We start from the raw sequence: 25221 nt of genomic DNA, 5'->3' as shown, positions 1-25221 counted from the left end.
GCTCATTTTTGACCCCTCACATAAAAATCTTTAGATTTTGCTAATTGATTATTTTTAATTATTTACTATTACATTTCTTATATTATTATTATTATTAATCATATTTATTCATTTGAATTTATACCTATATTCTTTCATGAAATAATTAAATGGAAAACGAGGCGTTACATCGAACTCTTGAGATCAAATCAACTAAGGTACTGTTTGGTTCGCAGAATGTTTCTAAAGGAATTGAAATTTGAATTGGAAAAGGAATATGTCAGTGGTAAGTGGTGATGGTGGTGGTGGTGGCGGTGGTAAGTGGTGGTGGTGGCGACTGCAGTGGTGGTGGCGAAGGTGGTGAAGTTGGTGGTGGGTGGCGGTGGACGATGGTGATAGAAGTTATGTTGTGAAATAAAACAAGGATAATAAGGTAAAATGTCACTTTCTTTCATAGTAGGAAATTAATTTCATCATCTTTTTGAAGGAAAGTGTTTTCCCCTATTTGATGAAAAAAAAATTCATTTAGGATTTCAATTCTTTCATACAAAGTTGAACCAAACACTACACTGTGGTGGAATTGGATTCTTTTCCCCCAAATTTCATTCCATTCTTGTGAACCAAATACACCCTAATGCAAGTGTGCCCTCCGCACTATCCGAACTCGTGATATAGCCGAATATTGTTCAACACATTTACTCTAATAAATGAAGGTTTTTTTTTTTGCCATACGTCACACTCTCATTCAATTTGTCAAATGTTATTTTGTGGTTATTTTGAATTAATTTCTTTTCCACATGTCATTTTATGAGTTTTTCTATTTTAATAAATTTCACATAATATTTTAAAATAATAATTACAATAAATGTAGTAATAAATGAATATCAATTTCATTAATGGACTTACCTTCTTATTTCAAAATTCCTAAATTAAAGCCCATTAGTTTATTTTGTTTATTTATTTAAATTTAAAAGATAAAAAAATCAATTTTAATAATTCATTATTTTTCTTAGTTTCTTATAAATCAAAAGTTTTTAAATATTTAGACATTTATATTTAATTTTTTTTAATTAACCCATGTAATACATGGGTCTTACATCTAGTATCAAATTAATTTTGATTTCACTAAAAAGTTCTATGACACTAAAATCATCAACATAAACTACAATTGCTTTGAATCAACAAAAATATTGGCAAAACTTATTATACCCGGTCATGTTTTGTTATTTATTAAAAGAAAACTTGCAAAATTCTTGATAATTAAATTAAACAAAAAAAAATACAACTAAGTAATCTTATATGATTTAGTAATTTACCCTAAACTTTTTGCTCGTTTACAAATTATTTCTTTTACTTTGGATCGGATTCAAGCTAATTCTTTTTATTAAAATTTCTGAATTAAAATTAAAATATTTAAATACAATAAGTAGGAACCATCAATGAAGCAAAATGTGATGTCAATTCAAAAGATCCTTAGGAAGTCGTTTTCAATTAAATATGGAAACAAGCGGCAATGGTGCGCACTACGTAAGTACGTAGGTGTCGCAACATGCAACCATTCAATTTATTTTCCTTTCATAATTGAATAAAAAACAAAGGTCAGAATATCGTGCATTGACCTTTTGAAAGTAGTCAGGAAAAAAGAATATCAGTACTCAAAAGGTACTAAAAAATTGTTGAGGCTAAAAAAACTAAAGGTTGAAGAACAAATTCCCTCCATACGATAGAGGCATCACAAGCACCAAAAAGAAAGTTTTTCACAAAAAGTCGATCCCATCCTTTCTCTTCCACCAGAAATTTCTGGATCAAGAACAAATGGAATTCAAACTAGAGGCGACCCTACTCCCTACACCTCTGTCGAATTTTGCTTTCATGATCCCTAAACTATGCTTTCCTGCATTCAATCACACACCTTCTTCTCCTACAAAACCCTTGATCTCTCCATCATTCACTACCGATTCGTTTTGGAACGATAACAACAAGGAGATTTCATATTTGAAGATTGTATCAACTAAAAGGTTAGCTTTTTGTATATGTATTTTGAGTTAGTTATATGTATTTTGTTGTTGTATGTTTGGTTGTAACTGTGTTGATTTGGCATAGAATTACGAATGAAATAAATAAACATTTCTTAAATGCGTGAGGTTTACATTCATGTGTTGTCTACTACTGACTATGTGATTTAGATCGAAATGTTTGCAGAATTAGATACAGTTGCCGATTTTACGTTTTATTTAGAAACTTCATTTTGAATAAAAGGAAATATGATTATCCATTTATGTGTATAAGAGTGTGCCTAGTTATTCATTTTGCGACTTTTCTGTGAATTCACAACAAGGCTATGGTGAAATGGGGGTAACCAGGTTACCTTTAAGATGTTTTAAATTACGATTCTTTGACTTCAATGATGTTTTAAGTTCATTATTTGCCTTTGTTATTTTCACCATAATAGTTTTATAATAATATTAAACCAAAAGTTCATATTCTTATTTTCACCATAATATTTTTTATAATAATATTAAACCAAAAGTTATTATGGTATTTGCCTTTATTTTTATTTATAACTTTAACAACTTAAGTCCTCACAATTTAACATCACCATTTAACTCTCTCCCTAAGCTTTCATTATTCACAACTTTGGCCCATATTTGAAATTGTTTTACAAATTTAATTAGTATCCTTTTATGCTTTCATACTTTGACCACACATGTTTTTTATTTCATATTTTAGCTACAAAAATTCTTTTTTTTTGACATATTTGGTCCCTAAATTATAGTTTTGTGGTTTCGTACTTTGGCCAAAAAACTTTTTTATTTCAGATTTTGACCACGAAAGTTTTTTTTGTTGATAGATTAGATCCCTACACTTTCGTATGTTGGCACTTTCCACCCCTACTTTATAGAATGTCACTTTCGACTCATCTACTTTGTAAAATATCTTTTATTGCCTTCAACTTAAACATCAACATTTTTCCCTTTAACTTTCGTATATTGACATGTTTGCAAGTTTCATCCCTAGACTTTTGTATGTCGGAATAAAGCCATTGTTTTGTAAAAATGAACACAACCCCCCCCCCCCCCCATCTCCTCACAAACCGTGCACACAAAACATAACATAGTAAGCAAAACCGCGCATGCTTTTCCCGCGGAGCGGGAGTGTGCCTAGTTATTCATTTCAACTAGAAGGACATTTTAAACTATATTCATTGACCTTAATGATGTTTTAAATATTCACATAGAAGTTTAAGCACCTAGGAAAAAAAAGTTGGGGACAAGTTAAATCAATTTTAAAATTTTTATAAAGTATCAGCGACATTATCTCTATAGAGACGATCCAAACGCAAAAATAAAATAAAATAATAAATAAATAAATAGAGACGAAACTATCAATTTTGATCAACTACTGAAACAATTTTAATAGTTTACTCGTACTTATTTTTAACAACCAAAATAAATAGTTATACATGTGTTCTTAAACTTAAAGCTTATAAAATCTAAAAAACAAAAATATAAATAGGGGCATCCCAAGCACCAAAAAAAGGTTTTCCACAAAAAAAAGGCATCCCATCCTTTCTCTTCCACTAAAAATTTCTGGATCGAAAACTAGAAAACTACCCGCATAAATAAACTTTCATTTTCTTTCTTTTGTGATTTTCAATCTTCTTTATTTTTAAAAAAGAATATCAACAACCTTTGCTTTTTCTAGAAATCTATATCTTTTAGAGTAAATTACACGAATGGTCTCTATGGTATGGGGTAATTTGCACGTTTGGTCCCTAACTTATTTTTTTAATTCGGAAGGTCCCTATAATTTGTTTTTGTTGCGCTTGGTCCATGTCTTACCTAAAAAGACTATTTTTCCCTTGATTTTTTAATTTATTTAAATAAAATGGGGTAGGTAAGGTAAGGTAAGGTGAGGTGGAAGTGGGGTTGGTGATGTGTTTATTTAAATAAATTAAAAAATTAAGGGCAAAATAGTCTTTTTAGGTAAGACAAAGACCAAACTCGCAACAAAAACAAACAGTAGGGACCTTCCGAGTTAAAAAATAAGTTATGGACCAAACTTGTAAATTACCACAAACCATAAGGACCATTCGTTTAATTTACTCTATCTTTTATAAATATTGATGTTATTTAGAAACACTCGTCCATATTATCAATGATTTTGACATGTATTTTCGTGTTTCCGTTATGAGGTTTTTGTGTTTTGAGTGCTAGATGCTAATGCCAGTGTCTGTTAAAATAATATAATAAAAATTGATGACACATTTGAATTTTTGTTTACATGCGAAAAGACCACGTGGTTGGTAACACAGTGTTCTTCACTTTTGGAGTGAAAGTAAACAAAGAAAAAAAAGTAACTTATCGTTTTATTCATGTTTTTAGATGCAAATCAAAGAAAGGAAATAATATATTCTTATAATTTGTTGCTTTTGACCATCATTATAGATTGTCGTAACATAATACAGTAGTTTTCATTTTTTGAGGAGGCTCTTTTACAAATTTGTATGGTTGTTTAGTGCATTAGTTTAATAGATAAATTTGGATATAATATAGAAGAAAGTGTATGGAGTTTAATTAGGGGTGGGAATGGGTTGGGTTGAGTTATAAATGGGTTGACATGTTTAATTAAATGAATTGAAAATTTTTATCAAACTCAACCTGTTTAAGTAAACGGGTTGGTAATTATCAACCCAACTCATCATTTTTAGTAAATTTGTTGAAATCGGTTTGACATGTTTATTGTTTTTCCAACCCAACCAATTACTAAATAGGTTAAACTTGGATTGACCGTTTAAATTTTCATAAAAAAAACCTCTTAAAAATCAAATAATTCATCAAATAAAATTACATGCAATTTAAAAGCTATAATAATTGTTCAAGTTTGAAAATTATAAACCAATAACTTTATAGGCCCATAACACAAACACAAATAAGTGTTTACACCATAAAATATTATAAATGTTTATTTCTAAATTCTATGTAATTTGACTATCACTTTTATCAACTCGAATTTCAGTAGCGGTTACTAACTCATGGTTTTTGATAAATAGAAAATAATCAAAATATAATGAACATTTAATAATAAAAATAAATAAATATAAATTAAAAAGTATTTAAAAATTTTGAACGGGTTGTAAAGGGGTTCGAAATTTTAACCCAAACCCAACCCATTTAATTAAACGGGTTAGGCGGATTGACCTATTTAATTAAATGGATTCAAAATCTCAACCCAGCTTGTTATTTATTGGGTTGGGTTCGGATTGGATTGGCGGGTTCGAGTTAGGATTGTCACCCCTAAGTTCAATCTTATTGAAGGGTTGAATAGAAATTTTAGTACAAATTTATAAGTTTTTTAAGAATTAAATTGAAAATATACATTCTCTCTCCTATTTAGCACTCTATTTAGCCTATTTCATTCAACCCTTAGGCTACAAGGTATGGGCAACGGGAAGATGAATGTTATAACACCAAAACTTTGCCACATCACCTCCAACATGTTATAACATGGTGTTAAGAGAGAGAAAAAGAAAGAGAGAGAAAGAGAGATCTTCTTATAATATATTATCAGACCCACATCTCTTAACATAACGCTCCTTAACATGAAAATGGATAGTGTTCCCCATGTTATAATGGCATTAAGAGGTGTCATATCACCCATAACACATTTTCCCGTTGCCCACACCGTATAGTCTTATTATGGATGCCCTTAGAATCATTACAAAGTATTTATAAATTAAGTTTGTTTTGCTTCATATTTCTCTTATTATTTAAAAAATTATTATTCATAATTTCTCCTATTATTTAAAAATTATTTTGGAAACGATCAAAGATTTTTATTAAACTATGTTCTAGATTATATATTATAGATAAAATTTCATGATTAGTCCTATAGTTTACAAAAAGCCATACATCTAGTCTTTTATCATTTTGATAAAATTTCATGATTAGTCCTTATAGTTTACAAAAAGTAATACATCTAGTCTTTATCCTTTTTTTATCTGGATGGGCTTAATGTTGGATGATATATTGTATTATAGACAAAATTTCACGTGGTTTTCATGTGATGATTTTGGTTCTTGGTGATGGGATTCTTGCCTGCCATCTACCTTTTTTAACCTTTGATCTTCTTAGTTTCAAAAATATTCTATCATTCGAGACGTGCAACCCATTTAAATCCACAAGTTTCTTAAGATTTTACATTTTATGTGGCTTTGCAATACTTTGGAAATCTGGAAAGCCGAATCCAAGTTTTTGTAGGTCGTAGACATTTTCCCTAACTTTTATGGGTGTTAATAGTGTCCATAATTTTTGTTCTTTTGATTTTGATTTTGATTTTGATACCAATTGTAGTGTTGGAATCTAAAGATACACAAATGACCATAATTTACATTGGATTTTACGACTGTATTGGAATCCAATATAAAGGACCATGGTGGAGATATAGTCATCGATAAGAAATGGTGACTAAGAAGACATTGGAATCCAACATAAAGGACCATGGTGGAGATATAATCATCGATAAGAAAGGGTGACCAAGAAGACAGGAAAATTAGGATGTAGTTAGGGGTAGTGGGGTGAGGTTTATGATGGGGCCTTTATAAATTAATACCAGTGTTGTAGAAATCGGCATTGACGGCCGATTAATTGTTTGGCGGCCTTGAACCGATTACGATTAGGGTGTTTGGCGGAAATTGGTCAAAATCGGGCTTGACGGTCCTCGACGGTTATAGGCGGGAAATATTTAAAAAAATCAAATTTTTTAATTTTCAAATATTACACCAAAATTTTAAAATTTCAAAATTTCAAGTTTTCAAATTTTAAAATATTATACTAGAATTTTCAAATTTTCAAATTTTTAAAATTTAAAATTTTCAAATACTTATTCTTTTAGGATATATTAAATTTTTAAATAATTTTATTAATAATTTAGGGTCCCCGATTAATTACCGCTTAACACGATTAATCGCTTAACGTCAGTCGACCGCCGAACGATTTTTACAACCTTGATTAATACTAATACAAAACTATAAATAAATGTAAGAAAAAAAAAATAATAGAGGCAATGGGTACTATTGAGGTTTGTGAGGGGAGAAATAAAGGGGATAAATAGTGCGAAAATGTTGAGCACATTTAATGCATACAAGGTTACACACAACCATATATATATATATATATATATATATATATATATATATATATATATATATATCCGATAAAAAAATTATAGGAATGTAAGAAATTTTTTTTCGACATATTTTTTTTTCGAAAAACAAATAAATAAGTAGATGAATAAAAAATAACATGATTTACAAAAAAAATTTAGAAAAAACATCTCGCTGATTCTTTTTTTATGATGATATTGTTAATATTCACTAAAATTGTCATAAAAGTGAACTTTTTCTTAATTTACTTAAAAATAAATAATGAAAGTGTTTTTTTTTTGAATTTTTTTTGTGAATCATTTAATGATTCATTTTGTTTGTTTACGAAAAAAATATGTATATAAAAAATTTCTTACATTTCTACCAAAATTTTCCTTCTTATTTGATCTTTGTTATATATATATATATATATATATATATATATATATATATATATATATATATATATATATATATATATATATATATATATATATATATATATATATATATATATATATATATATATATATATATAGGGAGAGGTTATTTAGAAAACAAAAAAAAAGCCTAAAGATCATACAAATGCATAAAAAAAATATTTAGAGATCACAAATCTTTTTTTGACTTTATATTTACAAAAATCGCATCTTTTTTTTAATAAAATCGCTGGAAAAAAAAATTAAAAAATCGATTTTTTTTTTTTTTTGTTTTTTCTCAAAAAAAATTTCAACGATTTTGTTAATAAAGTTACGAATTTTGTACCTATAAAGTCAAAAAAAAGATTTGTGATCTCTAAGTATTTTTTTATGCGTTTTTATGATTTTTAGGTCTTTTTGTTTTCCATAGAACCTCTCTCTCTCTCTCTCTATATATATATATATATATATATATATATATATATATATATATATATATATAGAGAGAGAGAGAGAGAGAGAGAAAGAGAGAGAGAGAGAGGGCAACCCTTCATTAAACAATGTTTATCTTCACATTCACCGCACCGATAGTGTAGTGTTCACAACCGTGGTGAAAGCACCACCTCACCTCCACCACAGTATGCAGGTGAGGTAATCCTTCCAACCTTATGGGTATATAACGCTTTCCTTGCCTACGTGGAGTCCACGTCATCGGTTTATATCCAAGTAATTTAAGGAGTAATAGAGCCAAAAAAAGTGTTTTGGTCGGTTTGATACAATTAAAACTTTAATGATTTAAATAATAATAAAAATGTATTGGCAAACTTTAATGGTTTAAATAACAAAAAAAAATGTATCGGTTGCCATTTTATTTCATTTTCCATTTCGACAAAACAATTGGCTATAAAAAAAGATTACATCTTTATCATCAAAAAACTTTTACAAGTTTGAAGCTAACATAAGATTCAAAAAAGAATTTAACAAACACGTGTTTACACATATGTATACTAGGGGTGTGCGCGGTGCGGTTTAGAGTCAAAACCGCAAACCGCACAGCATATGCGGTTTGAATATTTTAGAAACCGCAAACCGCACCACATATGTTCAAAACCGCGTTATGTGGTGCGGTTTGATGCGGGCGGTTTATGCGGGTTGGTTGCGGTTTGTGCGGTTTGATGAGTTGTTCAACATTAAATTTATCAAAAAACCAAAAAACTGACCCGATTAAAAAAATTGATTGCTTTTATTTTATAAAAACAAATACAATTTTCAAGTTAAATCGTTTTTAATAAATTGTGATTCATGCTACTATAGTTTTGTAAGTGTCACTGTTATTGCTTTATATTGCTGTTATAGTTGTTATATTCTTATAAACCGTGAGATCTTGATCTAATAGTGATTTAATGTTACGTTATAGATATTTGGTTATTGTAAGAAATATATTTAAATACATCGTTTCTAAATCGTGATTTGAAGTTATAACAAAGTAATATATATATATATATATATATATATATATATATATATAACATGCGGTGCAGTGCGGTTTGAACCGCGGTTTTATAAATACAAACCGCAAACCACACCGCATAGTGCGGTTTGATAAAATGACGAACCGCAAACCGCACCACGAAATTCTAAACCGCATTACGCGGTGCGGTTTGTGCGGTTTTTTGCACACCCCTAATGTATACAACATACTCATAACTTCTAGTATGTTTTTTTTTTAATAAACTTTCGGTATTATGAGTATCAAAGTTATTATGGGTATCAAAGTCTGTAATAGACACTTATGAGAAAAATAAGGCTTTATACCTGTTTGTACAAGTTTCATATTAGCGGGGCATTGATATTGTGAATATCGAAGTTAATGATATTAAAGAAGATATACTTTCATTTTTTTATGGAACGACAATCTAATCTACTCTTAATTTTATATATATTTCTAATTAGACTTAACCCTTAACTTCAAATAGAGAAAACAACATTTAATACCGTTGAATTAGAAAAAATATATATATAAAACCAAATATATTAGGTCTTCTTGAAAATATACATTTTTGCAAAATATATTTACTTGCGTCAAAAGAGACCAACAAATAAAAAGGGTTCAAAAAAGTTATGAACAAAAGGATCAATAAAGTTATGAACAAAAGGATCAAAAAAAGAGCGAAAAAGATTTGGTTGTCGTAATCCAAAAGACATTACAAAGTGTATTTCGTATGTGTGTAAATTCATTTTATTATTCGTATAAAGTGAAAAAGAAAAGAAAAACATTCCCAAAGAAATTTATAGTTTTTAGTTATTGTATATATAATAATTTTAAACTTATTTATCAAAAGCGTATTTTTATAAATATCAAGAACAACAATTCCAAATCACATTCAAGTTTTTGAAAGCTTTGCCTTCTACCCGCAATTCTCTTGGAATAGATGCAGCGTCTGTATCTATTGTAGTACAAAAGCTAAAACCAAATTTTCTAGCAGTGTGTTATTTGTTACTTTGTAATGTAGTATGTTTATCACGATGGTAACCAATTTTTTCCTCTTCATCTCAAGCAATTTATCTGACAATTTATTTCTTTAATTTTGTTTTGGTATAAAAAAATTATAGGATTCAAAATATCTTTTGATAAGTAAATTCAAATTATAATTGTTAGTAAAAATACAAATTTCTTTCGAATTACCGTCAATTCATACAAAATTCAAAACTTTCATAGGGTTAAAAAGTAAATGCTAAAAGCTTAATTTTATTTTAACGAGACTGATGGGTTTTGAGCATAACTAAATTCATATGTGATCATGCAACCCTAATTGCTTTGGATCTAAGTTTTCCATTATTGAACATACAAATTTGAACACCAAAGCAATAACCCTAGATCTAGCTCATGCAATTCGAAATTCACAATGAAAATTAGGGTTAGATGTTTACCTCTAATGGAGTCACAGACACCCAATGCAAAAGATGAGAGGGGAGAGGTGGAAAATCGGCTAGGGTTCTTCCAAAGAGCAGGGTTGGCCGAAAATCCAAGGAGAAACCTCCTTCTATACTTGTGGTTTTCAAGTGGAAACCATAATTTCCTTACTTAGGGCCAAAACAACTCATGGACACCCTATAAGAAGCCTTTGGATGAAATTCTATAGGGGTGGAATAATAAATTGGTGGTTAAAATGATTTTATTAATATATTACAAGTTTAATATATTATTTGGAAATCATATTATTAATTGATTATTAATCAGAAATTAATTTAAAATTAATTTTGGGATTAAAAGAACTGATTAATAATGCAAGGGGCTGTTTTGCAAATTTTTAATAGTTGTGAAACTGGGCTCTTGGACCCTTTGGATAGGAATGGACGAAATTATATAAGGTGTCCATGAGTTGCTTTGGCCCTAAGCAAGGAAATTAAGGTTTCCACTTGAAAAACCCTAATACCACAAGTATATAAGGAGGCTTCTCCTTGGATTTTCGGCCAACCCTCCTCTTTGGAAGAACCCTAGCCCATTTTCCACCTCTCTCCTCTCATCCTTTAATAAAAAAAGAATAGTTCTTTTTTGGTTTTTTCCTTGGAATGTCTATTTTATCATAATGTTAGATTGCAACATGCCTAATTAAAAGCAACCTAAATCTTTACTTTTCTATTATTCAAAAAATAGAAAAACGTAATATAACTTGATTACCTTTCCTTGCCTACCGGAACCTAATCATGCACCTTTTTGAAAAGTATTTCTAGACTTTCATGTGAAAAACAACAAAAAAAAGGTATTGAAAGGGATTATAGGAAAAACAAACCAAAATTTAGGTAAAATAATATAACAAATGACTTACTTTTTACACTTAGAAAATTCTCATTTCACCTTTGTCCTTCTTCTTGAAAATTCTCATTTCAACTTTATCTTTCTTCTATTTTCTTTCATATTACTATATTTAAAAATTTGTCTTTTAGTTGTTGAATAGGATCTAGTTGAGTATAACACAATTTTGATTGAGTTAAACACAACCTCTTTCAGACCCAATCTTTTTCAAACCCAATAAAAAACATGTCAAAAAACCCAAATCCTTCTAATTCGAATTATGATATCAAGGATATTAGACTAACTTGATACAACCCCTAATTATTTAAACAAAATCAATTTAAATTAATATAATAATGAATTAATAAATAGAATCCTGATCATCACCAATCATTGATGTTTTTTTACTTGCATGGCTGTGAGACATAGACCTTGTAAAGCTTACACGAGTTTCCATCTGTTCCCTCTTCTTTCTCCCACTATGCCTCTATTCTGCAACCCAAGCGCCTCCTCTCTATCTTTCTCTCTCTCTTAAACCCTCAATTCAACGGCGGGGATTCAAAATCTCCGGCGATCCGACGGCTGATTCACTCCAAGAAAATCATTCGATCTTGGTGAGTCGGTGTTTGATTTCTTGTTTCTTGAATCCATATGAACTGGGTTTTGTTTAATTTCTCGAAAAGCTCACTCTTTTACGATTTTTACCCTGTTTCTATAACAAACTCGACATGCAATGCATTTTTTGTCAAAAAACCTTGAAACTAATTCGAGTCTATGATAAATTAGGATGAATTAAAACGTGGGGTTTTGAAATCTTGGAGTAAAACAATACGACACAAGTGGTAGACCCCATAAATTATATGTGGATCCCATTCGTTCTCCGTATTATCTCTTTCTTTTAAGTTATAATCCCCCTTTTTTTGGGTCATCTGGTTTTCATTCTGTTTACTAACGATAATGAATCAATCCAATATAATTATTACGATCGGTGATTTAACTGTTTGTTACACTTATAATGTAGAAGAAGAAGAAGAAAAAGGGGACATTTTCGAGTTGCGTTAAGGTTATGCCTGGGAATAAGTACAACGGAAACTCATCTGTTCCAACAAGTCGTATCGAGAGGCTTTTGAGAGAAAGAGAATTAAGAAAAAACAGTAAAGCTTCTTATAGTAATGAAGCTAACAATGATGGAATTGGAATCGAGTATGGTGAGAATTTAGTTGAACAGTATCTAGAAGGTGCTTCTTCAGCTGCACGTGATGGGTGGGAAAAGCCCGATGGAGGGTTGTTTACACAGCGGTTGTTGGTGGTTGCTAATAGACTGCCGGTTTCTGCCGTTAGAAGGGGGGAGGAGAGTTGGTCTTTAGAGGTTAGTGCTGGTGGCCTTGTTAGTGCTCTTCTTGGTAAGTTTAATTCTTTTTTTTTTTTTTTTTTTTAATGGAATTGTGTGAAAAGAATGAAATTTTGTAATCTGTTTTTGTTTTGGTTGAATTGAAGGGGTTAAGGAGGTTGAGGCGAAATGGATTGGATGGGCAGGTGTAAATGTCCCTGATGAACCTGGTCAAAGAGCTTTGACCAAAGCATTAGCTGAAAAGGTAGTTTTGTGTTTTTGTTACACATTACATGACATGAATAGTTGTACAATAGATGACATGATACAACAAAAAAGGCTTTTTGGCTTGCATTTGTTACACAGTACATGACATGACTGATTTTAGCATGCATTGATTTGGTACAGAGGACATGACATGACAGAACATGTGGCATTGACATGAAATGAACAAAACATGTTGTCCTGTTTTTGGCATGTGTTTGTATGTTACATATGACATGACATGATAGAACATGTGGTACTACATTGGACTAGGTTAATGGAGCAAAAATGCATTTTTTGTTCCAAAAAGACAGAACAAGATGGGACATGGACTCATTCTCGGTCACTCTTATGTGCAAAAGACATAAATGCCCTTCTTATCTTCATCACTGGAATTTGGAAATACCCTTTGTTCGTCCAATCTAACTAATCTAGCCTTAAGAAACTTGGTTAACACTCTTTAGTATTATTTGAGTATTATTTATGACAAATTATTTATGATGTAGAGATGCATACCGGTGTTTCTTGATGAAGAAGTAGTGCATCAATATTACAACGGTTATTGCAACAACATATTATGGCCTCTTTTCCATTACCTTGGTCTTCCACAAGAAGATCGATTAGCCACAACAAGAAGTTTTCAATCCCAATTTGCAGCATACAAAAAAGCAAATCAAATGTTTGCAGATGTTGTAAACGAGCATTATGAAGAAGGTGATGTTGTTTGGTGCCATGATTATCATCTTATGTTTCTTCCAAAATGCCTTAAAGATCACAATAGCAACATGAAAGTCGGTTGGTTTCTTCATACTCCATTCCCATCTTCTGAAATTCATAGAACATTGCCTTCTCGCTCTGAGCTTCTACGCGCAGTTCTTGCCGCCGATTTGGTTGGGTAATTTCGTAATTTTGTTCCTTATAATTCTATACTTTTGTAGTTTTTTTCCAGTCAGTAAGTTATCTAGCAGGCCACTGTGTATCTGATTTTGCTACAGTGTGAGTGTGGGCCAGCTCAGGGGTTGTTGGAAGAATGACAGTTATGTCTTGTCATTGTACCAAGAATCTTGCTTTATATTTCTTTATTGTGATTTAAAAGAAACTTTTTCACATGTTGAGTATATCTTAATTTACTAGAATCTTTTTTTTTTTTTTTTTTTTCTAGTTTTCATACGTATGATTATGCAAGACACTTTGTTAGTGCTTGTACTCGTATACTTGGACTTGAAGGAACACCTGAAGGAGTAGAGGATCAAGGGAGGCTCACTAGAGTTGCTGCGGTAATTTTAACATTAATTATGTAAAATCTACTTGTGGGCCCCACTGTGTACCTGATTTACATCTGTCATGATTATTCATTATTTCTTTTTTGTATAATATTCATCATTGAACTGGTGGAATTACAGTTTCCAATTGGAATAGATTCAGATCGATTTATTCGTGCACTTGAGAATCCTCAAGTACAAGAACATATTAAAGAATTAAAAGAGAGATTTTCTGGGAGAAAGGTAATGTTACTACTATTAAAAATCCAAATCTTTTAAAAAAATTTGGAATCATAATAAATCTAAATTCCTTATAAAAATTTGTTCTTTGTGGAAGGTTATGTTAGGAGTTGATAGGTTAGATATGATCAAAGGGATTCCTCAAAAGATTCTTGCATTTGAGAAGTTTCTAGAAGAAAATCAATATTGGCGTGATAAAGTGGTTTTATTACAGATTGCAGTTCCAACAAGAACAGATGTTCCTGAGTGTATGTTTCTAAAATATTTATATATATATATTTTTATATTTTTTAATTTCTTATAAAAAAAAATTTACAGATCAGAAACTCACAAGTCAAGTCCATGAAATTGTGGGCCGAATAAATGGAAGATTTGGGACTCTCACAACTGTTCCTATACACCATCTGGTTAGCCTTTTATTTTTTATTCGGTAAATTTACTGGAAATAGCAAACATATTTTACTCTTTTTACTAATATAGACAATTTACTTTATTTTTTTTTACATTTTCTTTACTCATAAAAGCAACATAATACATTTCCTTACTGATTATAACAATATGTAACAAATAAAGTACAATGCCTATATTGGTAGCAAAATGTAAGTACATTTCTATAATATGTAAAAAATAAAGTACATTGTTATTATTGGTATAAAAAAATAAAATACATTGCACATATTAGTATGTTGCTATTCTCTGCAATTTTCCATTTTAATTCATTGGCTTTTCAAATTTCTTTTAGGACTAATCAACTTTATTTTTTTTTCAACTTTTTAACCAATAAAAACACATAGAATTGAGAATAAGTTGACAGAATGTCCATCAAAGTTTTCATCTTTTTTCTTATTAATGTTTGGTTTTTATCAAGTTCTGAACAGCTTTATGTTATGTTTGCAGGATCGATCTCTTGATTTTCAGGCTTTATGTGCACTATATGCTGTTACTGGTATTGATACTGATCCACTCAAATCAATGATTACATGAACTTACTTTATAATGTATTTTTTTTTAAAACTTTTTTACAATGCCAGATATAGCAATTGTCACATCATTGAGGGATGGAATGAATCTTGTTAGTTATGAGTTTGTTGCATGCCAAGATGCTAAAAGAGGGGTGCTGATTTTAAGTGAGGTAAGTATTGCCTATTGCTATTATAAAATTATTCTAGAATAGATTTTATTTAATTAATATTTGTTATCAAAGATTTTATATAAAATTTCTTTTGGTGTACATATAGTTTGCAGGTGCTGCACAATCCCTTGGTGCTGGGGCTATTCTTGTTAACCCTTGGAACATAACTGAAGTTGCAGCTTCAATAGGCCAAGCTTTGAATATGACACCTGAAGAAAGAGAGAAACGTCATCGCCATAATTTTTTACATGTCACAACTCATACAGCTCAAGAATGGGCAGAAACTTTTGTAAGGTATTTACTTCAATTAAATTAAATCCCCTTCTCTTTCCCCATCTGTGGGCCCCGTTTTGTTTTGTCATACAGGACAAAACAGAACAGAACATGACAGTCTTGTACTGTGTCTCTGACATGCATTGGGCTTTGGGCCTAGGACTATTGTGAATGAGACAAAAATTGTAACTTTTTGGCCTACCCAAAAAGACGAAACAAAATGGGACAGGGATGCACTCTCGATCTCTCGTTTGTGTAAAAGACGGAAATGCCCTCCTCATTCTCATCATTAAAAATAGTTGTACAAGTCAGGTCTTGTTGTATCCAAGTTCTATCCCATGTAACAAATGCAGCCGTGATTGGACTGGAATAAACCAGACAATCTTTCTAGGGCTATTTTTGATGATTAAGATGAGGAGGGCGTTTACGTCTTTTGCACAAATGAGAGATCGAGAGTGCATCTCTGTGCCATTTTGTTTCGCCTTTTTGGGTAGGCAAAAGTTGCAATTTTTGTTTCATTCACAATAGTCCTGGGCTCAGAGTCCAATGCATGTCAGAGACACAGTACAATATTGTCATGTTCTATTCTGTTCTATCGTGTATAACAAAAAAGAGCTTAAAGTAACATGTTTGCTTATTAGCAGAGTTTAAGGTTTAATTTGTTATTGTAGCGAACTGAATGATACTGTAGTTGAAGCACAACAAAGAATAAGACAAGTTCCACCACTACTTCCGGTTGAAGAGGCGATCGAGTGCTATTTACAATCAAGTAACCGTTTGGTCATACTGGTATTGCCTCCAAATCTTAAAAAAAAAAAAAATCCAAACACTTGAATTATCTCATAACAATTTTTCTCATGTTCTACAATAATATGAAAATCCACAGGGATTCAGTGCTACATTAACCGAACCAGTTGATACTCCTGATAGGCGTGGAGGCGATCAGATCAGAGAAATGGATCTAAAATTGCATCCTGAATTAAAAGAATCACTAATAAAACTTTGCAATGATCAAAATACAACGGTTGTTGTCTTGAGTGGAAGCGATCGAACCGTATTGGATGAAGTAATATAATAAAAACCGAATTCATTTTTATGTTTTTGAACATGTTATTTTTGACAACTCTGAGGTTTTTTTTTTTTCTTAATTTTTCAGAACTTTGGTGAGTTCAACATGTGGTTGGCTGCTGAGAACGGAATGTTTCTGCGGTCTACTAGAGGAAGCTGGATGACAACAATGCCCGAACATTCAAATATGGAATGGGTCGACAGTGTCAAGGTTATTTTCGTCTTTTTAACATTTGTCTTCCTAGCGTCCCTTTTTGCTACATTACGGTTATTTTTTTATGAGTCGTGGTCCCATTTCAATATATGCCAAACACAGTACAAAAATATCCTGTCTTGTCTTGTCATGTCCTATCCTGACTTTACTGTCTTGTCATGTCCTGTTCTGACTTTACTGTCTTGTCATGTCCTGTTTTGTCCTGACTTTACTGTGTAATCTTTTATGGCAGCATGTGTTTGAGTATTTTACGGAACGAACACCTCGATCACATTTCGAGCTTCGTGAGACATCACTGGTATGGAATTACAAATACGCAGGTATTTTTACGAAAATTCCCACTATCCAAGTTTAGATAAGCCTTCATTAGTATTGTGTTTTCTTTTGTTTTGCTCGTTGTCATGGCAATGGGAAATGCAGATGTTGAATTTGGGAGGCTTCAAGCACGTGACATGCTCCAACATCTGTGGACGGGCCCCATATCCAATGCTTCCGTGGATGTTGTACAAGGTAGCCGCTCTGTAGAGGTCCGAGCAGCCGGTGTAACTAAGGTTTGACTTTTGACTTTTTGACTTTTTTTTTGGTGATTGTGTGATTACAATAGCAATGTTAGTATGTGTATTAGTTTATTATAACATCATATTTTGGAAAATAAGTCTACCCGATTATAGCAAGTATCATCCAAACACAATTCAAGTTTCACTGCTAAAATTATCGAGTAGATTTTTCAAAGTACAATGTCATAATATAAAAGGGAAAGTAGAATGCTATAATTTGGTGGATTGTTTGAGTTACATTGTTATAATGAGAAAAAAGCTGAATGTATATTGTTGTAATAAGAAAAAATATTGAATGTGTACTGATGTAATCAAAAGAAATGAAAGTAATATGTTTTAAACAAAAGTGATAGTAAAGTACAATGCTATAATTGCGTAGATTTTTCAAAGTACGTTGTTTTAATTAGAAAAAAAAAATTAATGAATAATGTTGTAAATTGTAATAGAAAGAAATGAACATAAGATGCTATAATAAACAAATAAATGAAAGTAAAGTACTATGCTATAATAAATTAGATTTTTCAAAGTACATTGTTATAAAAAAAAAAAAAAAAAAAACGTAAGTATAATGTTGTAATAGAAAGAAATGAAAGTAAAGTATAATTCTATGATTGGTTGCTTTTTTAAAATACAGTCTTAATAAGAACAAATAAATAAAAGTACATTGCTATTTCGTATATTTAGCCCTTTATATAATTGGATATTATTCTAATCCATTGGATCAATCTTCTTTTACAGGGTATCACAATTGTTCGTATATTAGGGGAGATAGTTCATAGCAAATCCATTTCATCCCCAATTGATTATGTCCTATGCATTGGCCATTTTCTTGGAAAGGTATGTACCCAATTCTTTAAAAAATCTATCCAATTACAACATTCCACTTTACAAAGTATAATGTTATCATAGGAAGAAATGAAAAAGCAAACAAATTGTAATTTTTTTGTATCTTTGCAGGATGAAGATATATACACCTTTTTTGAGCCAGAGTTACCCTCTAATAGCATGGGTATTCCTAGACCGAAGCAAAGTGATGCTACAAAGCCTCAGGGAAAAAGCGGGTCATCAAAATCTTCTCAAAAACAGAGTCACCAACACCAACGACCTTTTGATAATAAGCGGATGAATAATAATAATAATAATAATAATAATAATAATAATAATAGAAATCATCATGTGTCAGAGAATGGTGGGAAACGATCCTCCGCATCGCCGGATAAGGTATCGTGGAATGTTCTTGATCTAAAAGCGGATAATTATTTCTCGTGTTCCGTGGGAAGGACACATACAAATGCTCGGTATCTGCTTCCAACATCGGATGATGTGGTGTCGTTTCTTAAGGACCTTGCTCAAGCTACTTGAATATTATTATTTATAGGAGTTTTGTTTTGGTATCTTATTGTTAGAGTTAGTTCTATTAAAAAAAAAAAAAAAAAAAAAAAAAAAAGAAACCCAATAGGGTCACAACTTTGTCTCATGAGCATATGTTAGACGTGAATTAGATACATTTGGGTCAATGCACACAAGTAGCTCACTCCACCTTAAAATAAAAGCTCTTGTACTTTGGTTGTTCGATTCATATTTTTGATTTTTTATGCAAATATAACAAACTATGCTAATAAAGGGGGTTTATTATTCAAAGGAAAGTATAATTTCCTTCTACGATTGACATGTGTAATGTACTTTTTTTTTTCTCATCTCTCTCCTTTGATTTTGATACTACTTGTCATGATCTGGTGAGTAGGAGGATATTGAATCTTTTTTATTCAATTTTTTTTCAAAAGAGTTTTTATTCAAATATTGAGTTCAAATATTAATGCATCTGAACAATGTGACATAAATATTCGTTGAATTTTTGTTAAATGTTGTTTTTTATGATGTGCATATGTGCACAACATTATATGCATATGTACATATAACAAAAAAACATCTTTTATGATAATTTCTACATTCTGGCTTATATATGTTTGTCTAGATGCATTAAGTTATTTTCTTGAAAAAGTTATTAAGAAAAAAAAAATTAGGTTCTTATGAAAACTATGAGTTCTTAAAACTAATTGATTTTTTTTGTGAAATTTAGTATTATTTATCTATAGTGTTATGTACCAATTAATATTTGATCAATATAAAAAATAATTTCCCCCTTTCTACTACAACTTCTTGATATCACATAGTTTTAAACACATAACAAACGATATATAAATATCTTAACACTTTCAAATTATGAAAACATATTTGATTTGTTTTTATGGAACATGTATTCGATAATGTTCACCTCAATGTAAGCTAAGCTATTCTACCTTTTTCGCATCTTATACTTTCATTTCACACCGTACTTCACATATTAACATCACCAATCTTTGGTTACAAAATGATTATAATACCCATAGGACATTTGTAAACTCATTTTAATGCTTTAATAGCCTATTTACACTTATATAGGAGTTTTAGAAGTATTGGAATGCTAAACGAGTTATCAAAGTCAAAGTAGCATTCCACATTAGAGTAGACGATTGTGTTTTGCATAGGAAAAATATTACACGGCCATGTATTATACAACATTACACATATGACGAATTTCTTTCTTTTTAGGCTATTTTCTTTATCATCGATGCTTCCTTTCTTCACCAAACTTCACTATAAGGTCCTAATGACCTAAATAAGTGTTATTGGCATTATTTTATCTCAATTAAGTATTTCTGTACTTGTGTCTTAATGGTTAAGACCTTTAGATGTTATAAGAGCTAAAGGAAAGCTTATGTTGACATCTAAACATCCTAGCTAGACATTAAGCTCTTAATAACTCTTGACTCCAATCAACAAACATTCTAATTAATCATTTGAATCTTAATTTACTTTTAGAACATCTTAATACTCATCGGAGTGATCTAGTCCATGGATTCTAGGAGTTGGAATTGATCATTATAATGCAACTCTTTTTCTACCATCTTACTAGTTGCTAGCTTCATTCTTTTTTCATATGTGATTGGTTGTTAAAAAAAAAATCGGTCATCTTTTTCACATTCTAAATAAAATGATCATACTATTGCAAAATAGCAAACTTGTTTTTGAATGGTTCCACCACAAAAAACTTAAAAAAGTTCGTAAAGATTCGTAATGTCGTAATCAATACCTTATTTGAAGTTTTTAGTTTTTACGAAGGTTTTTACCATCAAAAGAACAATTTCACAAATCAAGAACCATTACAAATTGAAATTATTTTGTTTAAAGTATAAAAAAAGATGATCATTTTCTTAAAATAAGCCGTCTATTTTGGTCTATCTATATATTAAAAGATTAAGCATTAATATGAGACGATTGCCAGCTATTTCTGTGGTGCTGTAAGAATATTTATATCTTCATGTGGAAGATCGATGGCGAGGTGGAAGGTATGATTGAGGGCGTAGTGATAATTAATAATCATAAGATGGGATCTTGTTTTTGGGTTCGTGTCAATTGTACATTTAATCACCAAAGTTCATCCAACGTTACAAGAATATATAAATAGTATTAACAAGAAAAAGAGCTTTAAACATGATGGATTTGTTGTTAAGATCATGGATCTTGTATGCTTTATTTTGTACATTCTTGAAATAAATATTATATTTTTTGGTCCATAAAAACTTTTAGTAATAAGTATTTTGGATACCGGATCAGTTGATCATTTTTTTTTGTTGATTGTCGGTATAAGTTGGTATATATTTTATGTTTTTGTGTTTCATAAAATTAATTGTCCGCTTCTTTATTAGTTATATAAATTAGAAAGCGTTATATTTTTTTAAGACAATAATGTTTATGAAAATTATGGAAAATGTGTTAGAGAATGTTAGTGATAAAGCCCATTTTTTTCGGAGGCAATAAGCTATTGTTGCTTATTAAACACTATGTGTGAAACCCGTGTATTAGACGGGTTTATTAAAAAAATATTGTTTTTGATATTATCAATGTAATTGAAGACAAAGATACATTTGGAAATAAATTATTTATTGATATTGGTAAATGTTTCACTCATAAAATTAAAAATCATTTTGCAACAGTTAAACAAAATGGATAAAAACATGAAATATATAAGCACTTGAATATAATTGTGTTTGATAGAAAACTATTTTCATTGTTCTGGATTTTTGGAATTCATTTGTTTTTCGGTTACAATTTGTATGGTTATTGATTTTGTTTGGTTTTGGGAATGACTTTTTTAACTTGGAAAAATTGATGGATGATTGTTTGGTATAATCGATAGATTCTCCATATAAGTCAAACCACATTCCTTTCCATCGATTCTAATCAAATCTCTCCCTAAAACCTCTCGCCACATATCTTTGAATGAATTATAATCAACAAATTCTCCATATAAATATGTTACTTGAACAACCACCCAAATAATTTTGAAATAATTAATTTGGGTAGGAATATTTGTAAAAAAATTGCATTGAACTCAAACACTATCTATTTATTACTAAACTTTTGAATGTCAAATGAGTTGATTTTACTTCAAAACATGACAAAGTTATTATGGGCAACAATTTACAACTTATTAGAGTTGGATCTTCTAGATGAGTCAGAAAAATGAATTTATTAAGTATTGGCATTTCAGTCATTAAAAAAATGAAGTCTTTTTGAGATGGAGGAAGTAGAAATTAATAAAAGTATATAGTTTTGAGGATAATAAGGCATCTACACAACCACATGTTTCATGATTGCCGGTATAACTTTCTAATCTTTTCATGCAATTGTGTACTTGAAGATTCATTTGCTATAAATGCAACATCATTGATAAATAAGACCATACTTCAGATGGACTGTGAATATTATTGGCATAATTCATGTCTTAATGAAGGGAAAGGTTTAACCCCCCAAAAAAACACTTTGCAAATTCATATGACATTTAACTGCACGAAGCCTGAAATGAATACCAGGTTTTGAAATGAAGTACCTGCACAAAACCACCTGAATGAAAACCATACAGTTGCACCAAAAGCCAAAAAACACAAATTTTTTACAAACAAATATGAAACCAAATAGATCAGTTATCAAAAAAATCCCAAAAGAAAGGATTAAATTGTTATTGTGTGAGAGTAGACGGAAATGCCCATCTACCGTTGGCATCAAAAAATTAACAAAAAGACTTTATTTTTATAAAATAATGAAATTAGAATCAGTTTAAAAACACATCCAATTGTAATAAGTGTGTTTGAAAATTGAATATGATATTGAAAGTTTTAAAATAATAGGATAAGACAAAATATTAGTATAGGTTGAGTTTACTTGCAATGAAAGGAAAAAATTCAATCCAAAAATATGTATGTAACCTGTAATAGCAACATACTTACCTTTTTACACTTGTAAAAGAGATGCATGTTCTTTGATTTTCATGTAGTATGTGCTAGTTAGATGTATGTAAATAAGACATACAAATGATTTATACGTTTAGTTCTTAAATTGAAATAGGGAAATTTCAAAATCGAAATAAGAACAAACACATATAAATTAATGAAGTAGCAGCCACCTGATGGCCTGATACCTCTCAACAGGCGCGAATCTTGTTTTCAACAAACAAATAGTATGTTTGACAAATATACCCAAAACAGAACCAAGAGGGAAAAAAACACCAGACTTTGAGAAAAAATGGAGTTTATGTTATGTTAGTATTACCAATGTAAGAAAAGCATGAAAATTCTATTATCATTCTTTTAATAAATTCTAAACTACAAAATATATAATAAAGTGATAACTTATAAAATTTCATCCATAGCATCCGGATTCAACAAAAAATATACATAGAAATAGCATATCGAACGACACATTTTTTAAGAGTATTCAAAACAACATACCGGTAGGGAAATTTGCAAAAAATCGAGCCTGAGAAATCAAAATCCTATTTATGATCTAAAGCGAATCAAATGATTAACACCACAAATTGTTTGCATAGCACTTTCTGGTGTTATTATACACTTATATATTTGAAACTAAACATAATAAAAATGAATAAATAGTGGAATGAAACAAAAACACAACCAAAGTTACATAAGAGTTGTGAAAAGGGCATAAAGAGAAATAGCAGCAGCAAGGGGGCATATCGGGAAAATAAATACATATACACAGATGTTGTTCAATCCTCATTCATCATGTTTATAGTAAGGACATTTAAATAAATTGAACCAAGCAACTTAACGATTAATAAGGATTAATCAACACTTTACAATGACTCAACCAACAGGGAAATTTCAAAATTGAAATAAGAACAAACAGATATAAATTAATCAAATATTAGCCACCTGATGGTTAATATTAAACAGAAATAGCAGCAGTAGCACGCGACAACAGTGGCAGGGGTAGGGGTATATCAGGTAAATCGAACATATACAAAGATTGTCAAACGTGCATAACATCAGTTTTATACATTTTCAATTGACTTTAACAGTCAATATCAATAACATTGATCATAGATACATACATACATACAACAACAAAATTATGAGAAGATAGATATTATAGGGTTTTTTTTGTCTCTTAAGCAATTTATCAATAACACATGCATGCAGTGCAACATATGGCATATTAGCAAAGTAGAAGTAAACATGTATTTGTAGTTCTACTGTACACAACTTACTGAACAATTAGTTTGTCAATATGATTATACGACGCCATGTATAAGAAGAAATAATTAAAAAAATAAATCTGGAAGGAGAATTCATTGAAGTATAATCGTAATGGTATTCTGAATAAAAGCACGAAAATGGTGACAATAAGATGCATAGTAGCAATCGTATTTAAAGGGAAGTCTTAATATAGAAATCCATTATCTTCCTAAAATATTAAAATTGTAGGTGTGAAAAAAATCATTGACTTTTTTAGCCTATAACTTCAGCAAGAATTCAATTCTCTGTCAACGGGCCGTGAGTACTTTTATGGTAAGTTGAAATACCATAAAAGAATAACACCATAAATAAAAGAAATAATTAAGAAAGGATATGGGATTATATGATGAAATGCCTAATACCAGCAAAAGAAACAGAAATATTAAAGGAGAAATTGACATCTGGAATTTTTTTTAATATAAAAAAACAACAAAATTACATGTGTCATATTGAAAGAGAAACTGACAAGTGGCAAAATCATTTTGATTTATTACGAAGGATTTATAATTATGGTAATTTATTGAATAATACAAAGCCTTTATATCTAAACAGAAGACCACTAAAACTGTAAAACATCTCTAAACAAATCCGTGCAAATTGATAGTTCTACTTGTACAAATTATATTTTTGGAAGGAAAAAAATAATGATAGCAAGCTAGAACCTGGAATTGAAAGGGAAAGGTGTAGTTTTTGCTTGAAGCTGGGAAATATAATTTTTAGACAAAATTGCAAGAATGGTCATGTGGCGTCGAAATTGTTATTTTGGGCCACATAGGTTTAGACTAGCACTTATGGTCCAAATGTTTTCATTTTCTTGCCACTTTTTTAAACTTTTTTTGTAATGACGATTTTGTCCTTGGATTTTATTTTTTTCAGTTTTTTATTTATTTAAATACTTTTATAAT

General features: G+C 30.3%; 1 protein-coding gene across 4 annotated transcripts; it reads left to right on the top strand.

The window, feature by feature from the left end:
- Positions 1–1637: 1637 nt before the first annotated feature.
- Positions 1638–19343, top strand: TPS1 (trehalose-6-phosphate synthase). Of its 4 annotated transcripts, none has more exons than XM_079074217.1 (18): positions 1638–1997; positions 12360–12741; positions 12836–12933; positions 13439–13827; positions 14095–14209; positions 14336–14437; positions 14532–14682; positions 14753–14841; positions 15332–15380; positions 15466–15566; positions 15673–15860; positions 16511–16628; positions 16726–16905; positions 16996–17118; positions 17354–17441; positions 17542–17672; positions 18417–18515; positions 18636–19343. In XM_079074217.1, the coding sequence occupies exons 2-18, from the start codon at positions 12405–12407 to the stop codon at positions 19038–19040; spliced, it is 2763 nt and encodes a 920-aa protein (XP_078930343.1). In that variant the 5' UTR covers positions 1638–1997; positions 12360–12404; the 3' UTR covers positions 19041–19343. The 4 variants fall into 4 exon arrangements, with proteins under 4 accessions (XP_078930343.1, XP_078930344.1, XP_078930342.1 ...); XM_079074218.1 differs by lacking the exon at positions 1638–1997 and adding an exon at positions 11740–11952; XM_079074216.1 differs by lacking the exon at positions 1638–1997 and having other exon boundaries at positions 12260–12741.
- Positions 19344–25221: the final 5878 nt, after the last annotated feature.

The sequence above is a fragment of the Lactuca virosa genome, chromosome 9 (assembly GCF_052849685.1).
Source record: "Lactuca virosa cultivar CGN04683 chromosome 9, Lactuca_virosa_CGN04683_v6, whole genome shotgun sequence".
NCBI lineage: Eukaryota > Viridiplantae > Streptophyta > Magnoliopsida > Asterales > Asteraceae > Lactuca > Lactuca virosa.
This window is presented reverse-complemented; position numbering and strand designations above follow the sequence as displayed.

What these genes read in the sequence shown, in the direction of transcription:
- TPS1 (XM_079074217.1), top strand. Translation starts at nt 12,405, where the DNA reads ATGCCTGGGAATAAGTACAACGGAAACTCATCTGTTCCAACAAGTCGT. An exon ending in TGCACTATATGCTGTTACTG is followed by an intron (nt 15,381 to 15,465) that starts GTATTGATACTG and finishes TTACAATGCCAG; the next exon opens with ATATAGCAATTGTCACATCA. An exon ending in AATGGGTCGACAGTGTCAAG is followed by an intron (nt 17,119 to 17,353) that starts GTTATTTTCGTC and finishes CTTTTATGGCAG; the next exon opens with CATGTGTTTGAGTATTTTAC.